The sequence below is a fragment of the Somniosus microcephalus genome, chromosome 3 (assembly GCF_052327205.1).
Source record: "Somniosus microcephalus isolate GS21.2 chromosome 3, FLI_Smic_1.0, whole genome shotgun sequence".
In the NCBI taxonomy this organism is placed as follows: domain Eukaryota; kingdom Metazoa; phylum Chordata; class Chondrichthyes; order Squaliformes; family Somniosidae; genus Somniosus; species Somniosus microcephalus.
Window position 1 is genome coordinate 367,818,985 of NC_140989.1, and position 15,920 is coordinate 367,834,904.

The following is a 15,920-nucleotide window of genomic DNA, read 5'->3' on the forward strand; positions in this document are numbered from 1 at the left end:
GGGAGAAGGCAGGGACAGGGTACTGAACTTGGATGATCAGCCAAGGTCTCATTGAATGGCGGAGCAGGCTCGAAGGGCCGAATGGCCTACTCCTGCTCCTATGTTTCTAAGATAGTCACTAATAAATCCAATAGGGAATTCAGAAGGAACTTCTTTACCCAGAGAGTGGTGAGAATGTGGAACTCGCTACCATAGGGAGGGGTTGAGGTGAATAGCAGAGATGCATTTAAGGGGAAGCTAGATAAGCGCATGAGGGAGAAAGGAATAGGAGGATATGCTGATAGGGTGAGATGAAGCATAAACACCAGCATAGACCTGGTGGGCTGAATGGCCCGTTTATATATGTAAGTGAATGGAAAACAAAGCAGCACACATAGTGTTTCATTAAAGAAAATAACTGCAAACCCTTTTCAATTAAATTAGATCCCTAACGCGACAACACAGATCACAAGGAAAGCAAGACCTCAGCGATACTGCAGTAATAGTAATCAATTGGGTGACGGGCTGAATTGATCACTATAACCCACACCGCTGCAACCAAATAAGATCGACTACAAACCGACCAAAAGGCTACCTTTCTGTGAGCACTCAGACTTACCTGTACAGCGCTAAGGGTATAGAGCAGGTGAGGGTCATGGCCTATACTGGCTCCGACTCCCCCACAGTCATGCTGACATGACTTGACGAACTGTAGGATTTCCTCTTTGTTCATGCGATGCAGTTGCCTCATCAGGTCCATAACCGTCAAACCCCAGTAGATTCCACTCATCCGCAAATACTCGGACATGCAGTACTCCTAACAGCAACACCGGAGAGAACATTAATGGTCAATTTGCAAGCCCGGCCGCTTTACCGAGAGACAGTAAGTTAACACTCAAAACAGATACTTAATGTGTCCTGGGCAGATTTTCGACACCTCATCTGAACTGGCCGTTAAAGTGACAGAAGAGGTGCAACAGAAAAGGGTGTCTTAGTACGAAATATAAACAGGACTACTGGTTTTCACTAAAAACTGGAATGTGCAAAACATCACAAATTCCCATGTGGTCAAAACAGAATTTTGACTTTATTAGTCACCATTAAACCAAGCGTCCTGATTTTAGGGAACAGCAGCCCCATTGTATATATTTTTTGTTTAATTCATTCACGGGATGTGGGCGTCGCTGGCAAGGCCAGCATTTATAGCCCATCCCTAATTGCCCTCGAGAAGGTGGTGGTGAGCCGCCTTCTTGAACCGCTGCAGTCCGTGTGGTGAAGGTGCTCCCACAGTGCTGTTAGGGAGGGAGTTCCAGGATTTTGGCCCAGCGACGATGAAGGATCGGCGATATATTTCCAAGTCGGGATGGTGTGAGACTTGGAGGTCATGCACCTGCAGCCCTTGTCCTTCTAGGTGGTGGAGGTCGCGGGTTAGAAGTAAGGCCCTTCCCTTTTTATTGTGTGTAAATCAAACCGATTCATGGAATGCGATCCTAAAACTCTGGTAACAATCCTAGAATCCAATGCAATATAAACAGAATTTGGTTTCTTCATTCACTAAACCAGTTGCCCTGATCATGACTCGTCTCTCAAGATGTCCAAACTACAGTCATCAGTAACATGACATTTTCTGCAGAGCGAGTATATGAGAGACAGCTGACGGAATTCACAGCACCACATATTTGCCACTCAAGAAAAACAAATTAAAAAACAACTTGCATTTATATAGTCGCCTTTCACGACGCCTGAAAAGAGGTAGGGTTTTAAGGAGCACTTAAAACCTACCTCTTTCAGGCGTCGTGAAAGGCGCTATATAAATGCAAGTCCTTCCTTTTTTTTGGTGTCAGATTGTGCTTGATAACGCTCCTGTGAAGCACCTCGAGACATTTTACTATGTTAAAAGCTCAATATAAATGCAAGTTGTTGTTGTTATCAAATAAAGTTTGACACCTTATTTGTGAATCAGAACGAAGTTGAACGAATAGTCATGAAGGATACTGGGCCATGAATCTCGCTCACAAAGTGCCAACAGCAATTAGAAAAATTAAGTACCAAAAAAAACTACAGCATTCTGACAGTCACTGGACATTGTTTTGCTCAACTGCATGAGATTAAGCGACAAACAAAGCTAATTTTGCAATGGGTTTTCTTGGAATTGTGACACGTGCTTGTGGCTGATATGCAAGTCTTCATTACCTGTGAGTCACAGCTCAAATTACTTTCAAGTCTCACTCCTGAGACTTGATCCAGGCTGGCACATTAGTGCAGTACCGAGGGAGCGCCGCACTGTCGGAGGGGCAGTACCGAGGGAGCGCCGCACTGTCGGAGGGGCAGTACCGAGGGAGCGCCGCACTGTCGGAGGGGCAGTACCGAGGGAGCGCCGCACTGTCGGAGGGGCAGTACCGAGGGAGCGCCGCACTGTCGGAGGGGCAGTACCGAGGGAGCGCCGCACTGTCGGAGGGGCAGTACCGAGGGAGCGCCGCACTGTCGGAGGGGCAGTACCGAGGGAGCGCCGCACTGTCGGAGGGGCAGTACCGAGGGAGCGCCGCACTGTCGGAGGGGCAGTACCGAGGGAGCGCCGCACTGTCGGAGGGGCAGTACCGAGGGAGCGCCGCACAGTGGGAGGGGCAGTACCGAGGGAGCGCCGCACAGTGGGAGGGGCAGTACCGAGGGAGCGCCGCACAGTGGGAGGGGCAGTACCGAGGGAGCGCCGCACTGTCGGAGGGGCAGTACCGAGGGAGCGCCGCACTGTCGGAGGGGCAGTACCGAAGGAACGCCGCACTGTCGGAGGGGCAGTACCGAAGGAACGCCGCACTGTCGGAGGGGCAGTACCGAGGGAGCGCCGCACTGTCGGAGGGGCAGTACCGAGGGAGCGCCGCACTGTCGGAGGGGCAGTACCGAGGGAGCGCTGCACTGTCGGAGGTGCTGTCTTTCAGATGAGATGTGAAGCCAAGGCCCCGTCTGGCTTCTCAGGTGGGTGTAAAAGATTCCACAGCACTATTTTGAAGAGCAGGAGAGCTCTTCCCGGTGTCCTGGCCACTATTTATCCCTCAACCAATGTCGCTAAAACAGATTATCCGGGCATTTATCTCATTGCTGTTTGTGGGAGCTTGCTGTGCGCAAACTGGCTGCTGCGTTTCCTACATCACAACAGTGACTATACGTCCTGAGGTAGTGAAAGGCGCTATAGAAATGCAAGAACTACAATAGCTGTGTTGTTACAAACTGTGGCTGAGGCCATCCTCAAAATCTAACCATGTGCATTTTAGGAATGTTGAATGGAAAGATTAGATCCCGTTTATAAACAGATAGGATATACACCATTCTGTAATAATGACAAAATGCAGGATTGTATTCGCGAATTACATGCCGATTGCCTAGCACATTGTTATATCCTTAAATTATACAACAATCTAATGCAAAACATCTTTCAACACCCGACATTTACTAGTCAAACCACCCTAACCGGAATGCATGATTCACGCATCAAGTTTACTACTTCTAAAGAACAGAAGATTGAGGGCTGATCTAATCGAGGGGTTTTAAAGGATTAGTTGGGGTAGATAGAGCGGAACCATTTCCTCTGGTGTAGGCGTGCAGGACATAGAAATTTACGGCTCAGAAGGAGGCCATTCAGCCCATTGTGTCGGCGCCGGCCAAAAGAAAAGAGCTACCCGGCCTAATCCCACTTTCCAGCTCTTGGTCCGTAGCCCCGTAGGTTACGGCACTTCCAAGGGGATGTAACTTCAAAATTAGAGCCAGGCCGTTCAGGGGTGATGTCAGGAAGCACTTCTTCACACAAAGGGTGGTGGAAATCTGGAACACTCTCACCCAAAAGGCTGTTGAGGCTTGGGGGGGGGCGGGGGGGAAGGGGGTGTCAACTGAAAATTTCAAAACTGAGGTTGATAAGATTTTTGTTTGGCAAGGGCATTAAGGGATATGGAGTGAAACATAGAAGATAGGAGCAGGAGTAGGCCATTCGGCCCCTCGAGCCTGCGCCGCCATTTAATGAGATCATGGCTGATCATCCAAATTCAGTACCCTGTCCCTGCCTTCTCCCCATATCCCTTGATCCCTTTAGCCTTAAGAAATATATCCAACTCCTTCTTGAAGGCAGGTAGACGGAGTTCAGATACAGATCAGCCAATTATCTCACTGAGTGGCGGAACAGGCTCGAGGGGCTGAACGGCCTCCTCCTGTTCGTAAAGGTTTTTTTTTTGGTACCTACATAATCATCCTTCTTTGATCCATACGAGGCGATGTAATCCGAATGCTTGTCCAGTAACAGAATCGTGGGAGCATCAGGTTTGATAACCACATCTTTCACTGGAGTCCCCTGCAAAAACAAGTAAGGAAAAAAACAAACTGACCAGGGGTGTCAAAACCAGAAAAATACTGCAGCGTGCAAACAGCATCTGAAGGGGGAAGAGACAGGCGAGCATCTAGGATGCACGTGCCAGGAGCCAAAGTGACAGCAGAGGCACTGCAGTTGTGCCTGGCGTCTGGGTTAGGGGATGGGATAGGATGGTGGGATGCAAGGGCAGTAATGAAATGAGACCGGGTTCACATAGAAGATAGGAGCAGGAGTAGGCCATTCGGCCCCTCGAGCCTGCTCCGCCATTTAATGAGATCATGGCTGATCATCCAAATTCAGTACCCTGTCCCAGCTTTCTCCCCATATCCCTTGATCCCTTTAGCCTTAAGAAATATATCTAACTCCTTCTTGAATATATTTAATGAATTGGCCTCAACTGCCTTCTGTGGTAGAGAATTCCACAGGTTCACCACTCTCTGGGGGAAGAAATTCCTCATCTCTGTCCTAAATGGCTTACCCCTTATCTTTAGACTGTGACCCCTGGTTCTGGATTCCCTGCCATCGGGAACATCCTTCCTGCATCTAGTCTGTCCAGTCCTGTTAGAATTTTATAAGTTTCAATGAGATCCCCTCTCATTCTTCTAAATTCCAGCGAGTATAAGCCCAATCGACCCAATCTCTCCTCATGCGTCATTCCTGCCATCCCAGGTATCAGTCTGGTGAATCGTCGCTGCACTCCCTCCATGGCAAGAACATCCTTCCTCAAATAAGGCAACCAAAACTGCACACAATACTCAAGGTGTGGTCTCACCAAGGCCCTGTACAACTGCAGCAAGACATCCTTGTTCCTGTACTCGAACCCGCTCGCTACGAAGGCCAACATACCATTTGCCTTCTTAACCGCCTGCTGCACCTGCATGCTTACCTTCAGCGACTGGTGCACAAGGACACCCAGGTCTCGTTGCACTTCCCCTTCTCCCAATCTATTGCCGTTCAGATAATAATCTGCCTTCCTGTTTTTGCCACCAAAGTGGATAACCTCGCATTTATCCACATTATACTGCATCTGCCCAATCACCCAACCTGTCCAAATCATACTGGAGTTTCTTGGCATCCTCCTCACAGCACACACGCCCACCCAGCTTTGAGTCGTGCTCCCTATCTCAGGTTCACACGAGCTGGAACGCGTCCTCGCTCGAGGAAGTTGGGCGAACTCAGGGTCAAATAGTTTGCCCAGATCATGCCGCTACATGATTCTCTCGCTTCGAGTGAATCGGACTGAATCTCCATTTTCAGGACTCTCTAAATCAAGGGAGGGTTCATTTAAACAAAGCTGGCAAAGGAACAGTATAGAAGAAAGAAAACAGAAATAACTTGCATTTAATCCCTTGTTGGTTCGAAATTCCCGGAGGTTTCTCAATTTCCCTGTCCTTTCTAAAGACCTTATCGCCTGGGATAATTGGCTCCCCGTCACGCCCAGCTTGCAGTTATGGCCACTACGTCATAACCTTTAAGCTGAACTTGTGCTTTTAATTTGCTGGTTTTATTCCCTAGAATATAAAAAGTTACGGGGGATTTGACTGAGGTTTTTAGGATTTTGAAAGGAATTGATAGGGTGGATAGGGAGAAACTTTTTCTGCTGGGGGGGGGGGGGTGCAGAGAGTCGAGACTAGGACAAGGGGACATAAGCTTAAAATCAGAGCCAGGCCACTCAGGAGAGAAGTTAGGAAACACTTCTTCACACAAAGGGTGGTGGAAGTGGGGAACTCTCTCCCACAAGAAGATGCTAGCTCAATTAATTTTAAATCAGAGATCGATAGATTTTTGCTAGCCAAGGGTATTAAAGGATATGGAGCCAAGGCAGGTAAGGAGACAGAGATCATTGAATGGCGGAACAGTCTCAAGGGGCTGAATGGCCTGCTCCTGTTCCTATAGCTGTCCCGAATACACTCTCGAAATTCACTGCCTTCACGGCTTGAGCTGCTTAGCTTCTCCCAGTCTGTGAGAAAATGATTATCTCCAATTATAACCGCTTTGCTTTAGCTGCAAGCTTCTCTGATCTCCGTATCTACGCATCCAGCTACTACATCACTGCTGTCAGGAGGTCTGTATACAACTCCCACCAAAGTCTTGCATCCTTTGCCATCCCTTAATTCTACCCAAGCACTGCCTGCTCACCCCCCTACTGATATCCCTCCTTTAAACTCCTGTTAGAAACAGAGAAGATAGGAGGAGTAGGCCATTCGGCCCCTCGAGCCTGCTCCGCCATTCAATGCGATCATGGCTGATCATCCAAGTTCAGTACACTGTCCCTGCCTTTTCCCCATACCCCTTGATCCCTTTAGCCTTAAGAAATATATCCAACTCCTTCTTGAATATATTTAATGAATTGGCCTCTACTGCCTTCTGTGGTAGAGAATTCCACAGGCTCACCACTCTCTGGGTGAAGAAATTCCTCCTCATCTCTGTCCTAAATGGCTTGCCCCTTATCCTTAGACTGTGACCCCTGGTTCTGGATTCCCCGACCATCGGGAACATCCTCCCTGCATCTAATCTGTCTAGTCTTGAGAATTTTATAAGTTTCAATGAGATCCCCTCTCATTCTTCTAAACTGCAGCGTGTACAAGCCCAATCGACCCAATCTCTCCTCATATGCCACTCCCGCCATCCCAGGTATCAGCCTGGTGAATCTTCGCTGCACTCCTTCCATGGCAAGAACATCTTTCCTCAGATAAGGCGACCAAAACTGCACACAATACTCGATGTGGTTTCACCAATGCCCTGTACAACTGCAGCAAGACATCCTTGTTCCTGTACTCGAACCCTCTCGCTACGAAGGCCAACATACCATTTCCCTGTTTAAAATCATGAAAGATTTAGATAGAGTAAATAAAGAAAAAAACTGTTTCCAGTGGCTGAAGGGCCAATAACGAGGGTACAGATTGAAGGTGGTTGGCAACAGAACCAAATATGAGGAAACACTTTTTCACGCAACGAGTGGTTAGGATTTGGAATGCGGTGCTCGCTCGGGTGGTGGATACAGATTCAACAGTGGCCTTCAAAAGGGAAATTAATAAATACTTGAAGGAGAAAAAAATTGTAGGGATCTGGGGAAGAGCGGGGGAGTGGGACTGACTGGTTGCTCTTCGAAAGAGCCGGCGTAGACTCGATGGGCCGAATGGCCTCCTCCTGGGCTGTACTATTCTGTGAAATCAATTATGACTACTCCCATTTTCCCAGTCCTTTCTAAAGTCCTGAAAGCCTGGAATATTTTGCTCCCAGTCACACCCAGCTTGTAGCCAGGTCTCTCTAATGGCTACTACGCCATAGCCTTTAAGCTGAACGCGTGCTTCTAATTTCCTGGTATAATTCCCTATTGGACGTGCCTTGGTGTAGCGTTCTTATTTGGGTCACTGCCCCGATCCAGCTCACATACCCGATGGGATTTCTCTCACTTTCTTATTTTTCATCGCTTCTGTTTTATTCACATCAGGTATATTTTAATTACTTCCTATACTTTCTTTTGAACCCAAGAGTATTTATATTGTCTTTATCACTTTTTGTACCATGACGACACAAAGCTGGGTGGGCGTGTATGCTGTGAGGAGGATGCCGAGAAACTCCAGTATGATTTGGACAGGTTGGGTGATTGGGCAGATGCACGGCAGATGCAGTATAATGTGGATAAATGTGAGGTTATCCACTTCGGTGGCAAAAACAGGAAGGCAGATTATTATCTGAATGGCAATAGATTGGGAGAAGGGGAAGTGCAACGAGACCTGGGTGTCCTTGTGCACCAGTCGCTGAAGGTAAGCATGCAGGTGCAGCAGGCAGTTAAGAAGGCAAATGATTTGTTGGCCTTCGTAGCGAGAGGGTTTGAGTACAGGAACAAGGATGTCTTGCTGCAGTTGTAAAGGGCCTTGGTGAGACCACATCTTGAGTATTGTGTGCAGTTTTGGTCACCTTATCTGAGGAAGGATGTTCTTGCCATGAAGGGAGTGCAGCGAAGATTCACCAGACTGATACCTGGGATGGCAGGAATGACGTATGAAGAGAGATTGGGTCGATTGGGCTTATATTTGCTAGAGTTTAGAAGAATGAGAGGGGATCTCATTGAAACTTATAAAATTCTAACAGGACTAGATGCAGGAAGGATGTTCCCGATGGCGGGGGAGTCCAGAACCAGGGGTCACAGTCTCTAAGGATAAGGGGTAAGCCATTTAGGACTGAGATGAGGAGGAATTTCTTCACCCAGAGAGTGGTGAACCTGTGGAATTCTCTGCCACACAGGGCAGTTGAGGCCAATTCATTAAATATATTCAAGAAGGAGTTGGATATATTTCTTGAGGCTAAAGGGATCAAGGGATATGGGGAGAAAGCAGGGACAGGGTACTGAGTTTGGATGATCAGCCATGATCTCATTGAATGGCAGAACAGGCTCGAGGGGCTGGATGGCCTACTCCTGCTCCTATCTTCTATGTTTCTATGACCTTTGCTCTCATCCCCATTTCTTATTTTAGGCTTTCATTTTTACTAATATTTCTACCTGAAACCTCTCCGTCCCCCACCCCTCCCCCTCTTTAGTGGTTTAAAGTCCTCAGTTTAATGTCTCATCCAAAAAAAAGGCAGCTCCATCAGCGCCAGCCTGGATTCTGCGCTCAAGCCTGCTCCGCCATTCAATAAGATCATGGCTGATCATCGACCTCAGCTCCACTTTCTAGCCCGATCCCCATATCCCTCGATTCCCTTAGCGCCCAAAAATCTATCGATCTCAGCCTTGAATATACTCAACGACTCAGCATCCACAGCCCTCTGGGGTAGAGAATTCCAAAGATTCACAACCCTCTGAGTGAAGAAATTCCTCAAGTCAGTACTAAATGGCCGACCCCTTATCCTGAGACTGTGCCCCCTGGTTTGAGACTCTCCAGCCAGGAGAAACAACCTCTCAGCATCTACCCTGTCAATTCCTCTAAGAATTTTATTTGCATCAATGAGATCCCCTCTCATTCTTCTAAACTCCAGAGAGTATAGGCCCATTCTACACAATCTCTCATCATAGGACAGCCCCCTCATCCCAGGAATCAATCTAGTGAACCTTCGTTGCACCGCCTCGAAGGCAAGTATATCCTTCCTTAGGCAAGGAGACCAAAAGTGTACACCGTACTCCAGGTGTGGTCTCACCAAAGCCCCATGTACTTGCTGCAAGACTTGCTTACTTTTATATTTCAAACCCCTTGCAATAAAGGCTACCATTTGCCTTCCTAATTGCTTTTTATTCCTCCTGAATTTCCTGTTGAATTTATTAGTATATAATGGGCCGTATTTTGCAACTCCCAGAGTTTTGGGTTTAGGCACGTGAAGCCCCGGGAGATGGGGCTTCGGCGGGTGGAGTTGCACAACTTCTGTCCGTTGAACGCCTGTCAAATTCTTACAGCTGGTAAAAGCAGGGAAAGGCCTGCTTTTACCAGCATGAGAGTTTTAAAAAATAGAAAAATAAAATTTTATCACTCATTTATAAATTAAAAAAATACTCTTCAATAAAATGTTTATTTTTAGCCCTGTGAAAACATTTTTTTCCCCAGCCTCGATAGCACCGAATGGCGGAACATTCTCGAGGGGCAAATGTGGGAGCATCTTCACCACGCGGACTGCAGTGGTTCACAAAGAAGGCTCACCACCACATTCTCAAGGGGCAACTAGGCCAGCAACACCCATATCACGAGAATCAATTACAAAAATCCTCCGTGACCGTGAGTCAGTGACTTTCAAAAAGTAAAACGCGAACAAAAATGAATTTTCTTTTGTCACAGGCGTCTTATCAAATCCTCAGGATATCCTAAAGTACTTCACAGCTAACAAATTACTATTTTTGAAGTATCGTCACTGTTGTTTCACAGGCAAATATGGCTCTCAATTTGCACACTGCAAAATCCCATAAACAGCAATGACAAAAATGATTAGTCTTTTTTAGGGATGTTGGTTAAGGTATAAATATTGTCCAGGACACCAGGGAGAACACCCTGCGTGTCGCTGAAATAGTGCCATGGGATCTTTTACATCCACCCGAGGGGGCAGACGGGGCCTCAGTTTAATGTCTCATCCAAAAGACAGCACCTCCGACAGTGCAGCACTCCCTCAGTACTGCCCCTCCGACAGTGCAGCGCTCCCTCAGTACTGCCCCTCCGACAGTGCAGCGCTCCCTCAGTACTGCCCCCTCCGACAGTGCAGCGCTCCCTCAGTACTGCCCCCTCCGACAGTGCAGCGCTCCCTCAGTACTGCCCCCTCCGACAGTGCAGCGCTCTCTCAGTACTGGCCCTCCGACAGTGCAGCGCTCCCTCAGTACTGCCTCTCCGACAGTGCAGCACTCCCTTAGCACTGCACTGGTGTGTCAGCCTGGAGTTTGTGCTCCAGTCTCTGGAGTGGGACTTGAACCCACAACCCTCTGACTCGGAGAACATTACCATTGAGCCAAGGACAAACCACAAGGGACAAACCACCGCACGGGGCCAGAACAGCAGCCGGAGCGCGGCAACTCAACGGAGGCCGCACGGGGCCAGAACGGAGGTCGGAGCGCGAGTCCTCAATGGAGGCCGCACGGGGCCAGAACAGCAGCCGGAGCGCGGCGACTCAACGGAGGCCGCACAGGGCCAGGACGGAGTGCGACTCCTGAACGGCGGCCGGAACACAGGACCGTAAACCAGGGAAAGGCCCGAGGAGCCGGGCCGAGACAGAGGCCTGGAGACCTCTGAGGGAGAGGGGAGCAGCCCGAAGGCACCAGCTCCCAGACGCAGACAGTGAGTACGGGTCCTGGGGAGGGAGCCTGAAGCCAGGGAAAGGCCCGAGGAGCCGGGCCAAGACAGAGACCTCCGAAGGGGAGGGGAGCAGCCGGGAGACACCAAATCCCAGACGCAGACCAGGACAGTGAGTACGGGGCCTGGGGAGGGCCTGGAGAGCGAGCGAGCCCGGGGCCTGGGAAAGTTCACGAGCCGGGAGAGGGAAACACCAAACCCGGGGCCCCAGAAAAGCTTATTCTAAGGTCAACAATAATTTCTACCTCTACAATACTAAAAATGAGCGAATCAGAGGAGCCACACCAGCTCCCGAGGCACACAGAGCAAACTCTTCCAGATTCCCCCCCAACACCAAAAAAAATGCTAAAAAATCGCTCAAGCAAGATCAGCTGAGAGCAAAACCAGAAACTCTTTTTGCTGACTGGTACAGCACTGGGAAAAAGTGTAATCTCATTTTTTACTCAGATCAGTCAGCGGCTTGGATCACAGCAATAAAATCACACTATACCAGGGTTAAGCAGGAAAGAACCGCTAATGGGTCCAAACTGAAAATTAAGAAACCAGGGGACCCGGACAGTGCAACCACGACTGTCAACATGTACGATAACGAAACAATATTGGTGCAAGGCAACCTCGACGACTTTGAAACGGCCTTCAAGACACTGAAAGAAATAACGGAGGGGAAGGAACAGCCCCAGAGTGGCTAACAGGGAAAAAGCGACTTGCACTCCCCCCACCATTGACAACTCACCAGGAGTAAATCAGCCTGGTCAGGAGGTGAACGAGCCACACAGTTCTAACCAGACACTCACCCCGGGGCCCCACAGCCACATGGTACAGTTGACCAACCCCAGCGTAATTACCAGGGAGGAAGCCACACATACTCCCCCTATCACTTCCAGCTCACCAAGAGAAGAGCAGCCTAGCCAGGAAGTGAGTGAGCCCTCCAGCGCCGACCGGACACACACCCTGGGATCACACAGCCAGATACAACTAAAGGATAAATTTAACCAGTTGGAGACAGAGCTGGTTAAACTTAGAGAGGAGGTCCTTAAACTGAAACATGAACAAAAGCAAGAGAGGGAGAGATACAGGAGAGAGCGGAATCTACTTGGGAATCAGGTGAAAGAGCTGCAGAAAAACAAAGAGAGCCATAGGGGAGAGATAGCACCATTAGACCAGCAGCCAGAGGCTAGAGATAAGACAATACAGAGCCCGACTGAACAGCTGCACTCCCACATTGAACAGCAGCAGACACACAATACAGGGGGTGCCACACAGACCGACCAGCATACTGAAGCTCAGTCTTCCCCCACCACTGTGGAACCACAAGCGAGCCGCTCACAAGAGGGGCGCACACACCAGACACGACCACCCCAGTCCAACACACAATCTATGAGTCCAGGCGAAAGCCACCAGACAGTAAACACCAACAAGGCTGACATCGTAATACTCATAGACTCAAATGGGAAATTTCTATGGGAGAAAAAGCTCTTCCCTAGACATATAGTAAAAAAGATCCGGTGCCCAACAACAGACAGAGCCCTGGAATGGCTGACCAAAACCCGATTAGGCTCCCCCCAACACATAATACACACTGGCACAAATGACCTAAAGGCCCAGCAGAAAGGGGTAGCAACATCGCTCAGAGCAGCGATTGAGAAGGCAAGCAATACATTCCCAAACACTAGAATCACTGTTTCCACAATATTGCCGAGAACAGACTTTAACAACAAAACAATTCGTGAGATAAATGCCAGCATAGCAAGAGACTGTGAATTAAAACACAACGTGCACCTGGCCCAACACCCCACCCTCGATGTGGAATGTCTTCACGACCGCGTCCATATCCACAGGAAACGAATACCGATCTTTGCTAAAGCCCTGAAGGACGTCGCTTTTAACCGGGTCCATACCCAGACTCCAGGAGGAACCCCCCCCCCGACCACCAGAGATCAGCGGGGTACATACCAGGACTACTACAGAGACCACCACCACACCAACCGGGACCAGAGAGGATCCCCATACACAACATCAGACCTGCACCACTCCTGTCCTACAGGGGAACAGGACCGCCCCCAGCCAGACAGAGGGAGGGAGAGATGCACAGGGCGTACGCAATACCTCAGGCAGAGACAATCCATTAAGAGACACTAGGCAGACGTGCAGCAGCATCTACTTCCGCCTTATGGATCAGAAAATGAAAAAAAAAATTAAGGACTAGTTACTAGAAAGAGTTGTAACCAAGTAGTATTAGCATTTATAGACAATTGAGATGATCTTTTTTTCCCCCATTTAGACACGACAAACACATATCATTCTTTAACCTATCATAGTAAAAGATCAAACTTAACATGAAATCCTTATATATTTCGACCTGGAATATCCAAGGTCTACGCTCTTCGGTGCTCGACGTGAAGAGGACCCCAGAGTTCATAGATGAAACTAAAGATCTGGATATTATCATTCTACAGGAAACTTGGCATAGAGGAGAAGGACACACTGGCTGTCCCCAAGGGTACACAGAGCTGGTGGTCCCCTCCAATAAATTGCCAGGAGTAACCCAAGGCAGAGACTCTGGAGGCATACTGATTTGGTTTAAAACAGAGCTTAAGAATTGCATCAAATTTATAAAAAAGGGCGAAAACCACATGTGACTCAAAATTGAGAGGGGGATTATCTCTAACACTCAAGATGTTTTCATTTGCGCACTCTATAGCCCCCCAATGGAATCCCCGTACTTTAAAGAGGACACCATCTCCAACATTGAGAGGGAGATTATCCAATTCCAGGCCCAGGGGAACGTGTTGATCTGTGGTGACCTCAATTCAAGAACTGGCGAAGAACCAGACTTCACCAATAATCAGGGAAACAATTACATATTCAGGAATAACCACTTCGATAGCCCTTCCCATCCATACAGGCATAACTGCGACAAACAGACAAATACTAACGGAAAACAGCTCCTGCAGCTCTGTCGAAGCCTGGGTCTGTACATTGTCAATGGTAGGTTCATGGGAGACCTCCTAGGAAGATCGACCTATTGCTCACCTCTTGGCTGTAGCACCGTAGACTATATGATTACGGATTTGGACCCATCCTCTTTCAGAGCATTCACAGTCAAACCACAAACAACACTGTCAGACCACAGTCAAATTACTATGTATCTTAAAAAGACAGAAACAACCAACACAGAAACACAACCCAGTAAGCTGTGCAACACCAAAAAATCGTACAGATGGGCCAAAAACAGCACGGAAAAATACCAGAAAGCAATTAGCAATCAATCAACTCAAGCTCTCTTGGACACCTTTCTGGAAAACATATACACTCACAATAAAGAAGGCGTAAACCGGGCAGTGAATAACCTAAATAATATTTTTGATAATTTGGCAACAAGGTCAAACTTGAAAGCTCGCAAGAACAAACCCAAAACAAAAAACTATGAAAAATGGTTTGACCCAGATTGCCATAACATGAGGAAAAAACTTAGAAAAATATCAAACCAAAAACACAGACATCCAGAAAACGAGGAATTACGCCTTACTTATTGTCAGACACTAACACAATACAGAAACACACTCAGAACCAAAAAAGAGCAGTATATTAAGAATACACTCAGCTCCATTGAGGAATCCATTGATTCCAATTGTTTCTGGGACAACTGGAATACATTACACAAAAAACAACACGATGAATTGGCCATTCAAAATGGAGACACATGGGAAAATCACTTTGAAAAATTATACCAGAAAAATACACTAAGGCCAGAGCAATACCAAATATGCAAAAAACTGCAAAAGCTCGAAATGGCCATAAAAGATAACCAAAACCCGCTAGACTCCATAATAACAGAAAAACTATTTGAAAAACTCAAGGACCTGCGACCAGGAAAAGCTTGCGGTGCAGACGGCATACTAAGCGAGATGATTAAACACACAGACGATAAAATGAAACTGGCTATCCTAAAACTCTTCAACTTGGTTCTGAGTGTCGGTTACTTCCCTGATATCTGGAACAAAGGACTCATAACGCCCATATACAAAAGTGGGGACAAAGTCGACCCAAATAACTATCGAGGCATCTGTGTAAACAGTAACCTGGGGAAGGTATTCTGTATCATAAACAAAAGACTTATAAACTTCCTTGAGGAGCACAATGTCTTGAGTAAAAGCCAAATTGGATTCCTACCAAACTATAGATCAGATCATATCTTCACCCTACAGACCCTAATTGACAAACATGTTCATCAAAACAAAAGCAAAATCTACACATGCTTTATAGATTTCCAGAAGGCTTTCGATTCCATCTGGCACGACGGTCTATTCCTGAAACTTATCGAAAGCGGGGTAGGGGGAAAAACCATATGATGTAATTAAATCAATGTAACAAACAATAAATGTGCAGTTAAAATTGGAGACAAACAAAATACTTCCCACAGGGGCGGGGAGTGACGCAGGGCTCGCCCATCTCACCGACACTCTTTAATATTTACATAAATGAATTGGCAAAACTACTTGAACAATCTACAGAGCACCCGGCCTCACCCTATATGAATCCAAGGTTAAATTCCTCCTCTATGCAGATGACCTGGTTCTGCTGTCACCAACAAAGGAGGGTCTACAGCAGAACCTGGATCTGCTGGAGTCGTTCTGCCAGACCTGGGCCCCGACAATAAATCCCCAAAAAACCAAAGTCCTTGTGTTCCAGCAAAGATCCAGACATCAGGGACCCAAAATAAATTTCACACTAGGAACAACCAAAATTGAACAAACCACTAACTACACATACTTGGGCTTAAAAATCAGTTCTAAGGGAAATTTTCATCTGGCGGTGAA

General features: G+C 47.6%; 1 protein-coding gene across 2 annotated transcripts in view; it reads right to left on the bottom strand.

Moving 5' to 3' along the window:
• The window catches only part of rabggtb (Rab geranylgeranyltransferase subunit beta), a 231,591-nt gene that overhangs the window by 31,169 nt on the left and 184,502 nt on the right, over positions 1-15,920 (bottom strand). For both annotated transcript variants that reach the window (XM_085983557.1, XM_085983556.1), the window contains exons 2-3: positions 4,205-4,312; positions 599-796 (exon numbers count right to left, since the gene is read on the bottom strand). In XM_085983557.1, the coding sequence (XP_085839683.1) occupies positions 599-787 (189 nt within the window). In that variant the 5' untranslated portion in view covers positions 788-796; positions 4,205-4,312. The remainder of the gene's footprint in view (positions 1-598; positions 797-4,204; positions 4,313-15,920) is intronic.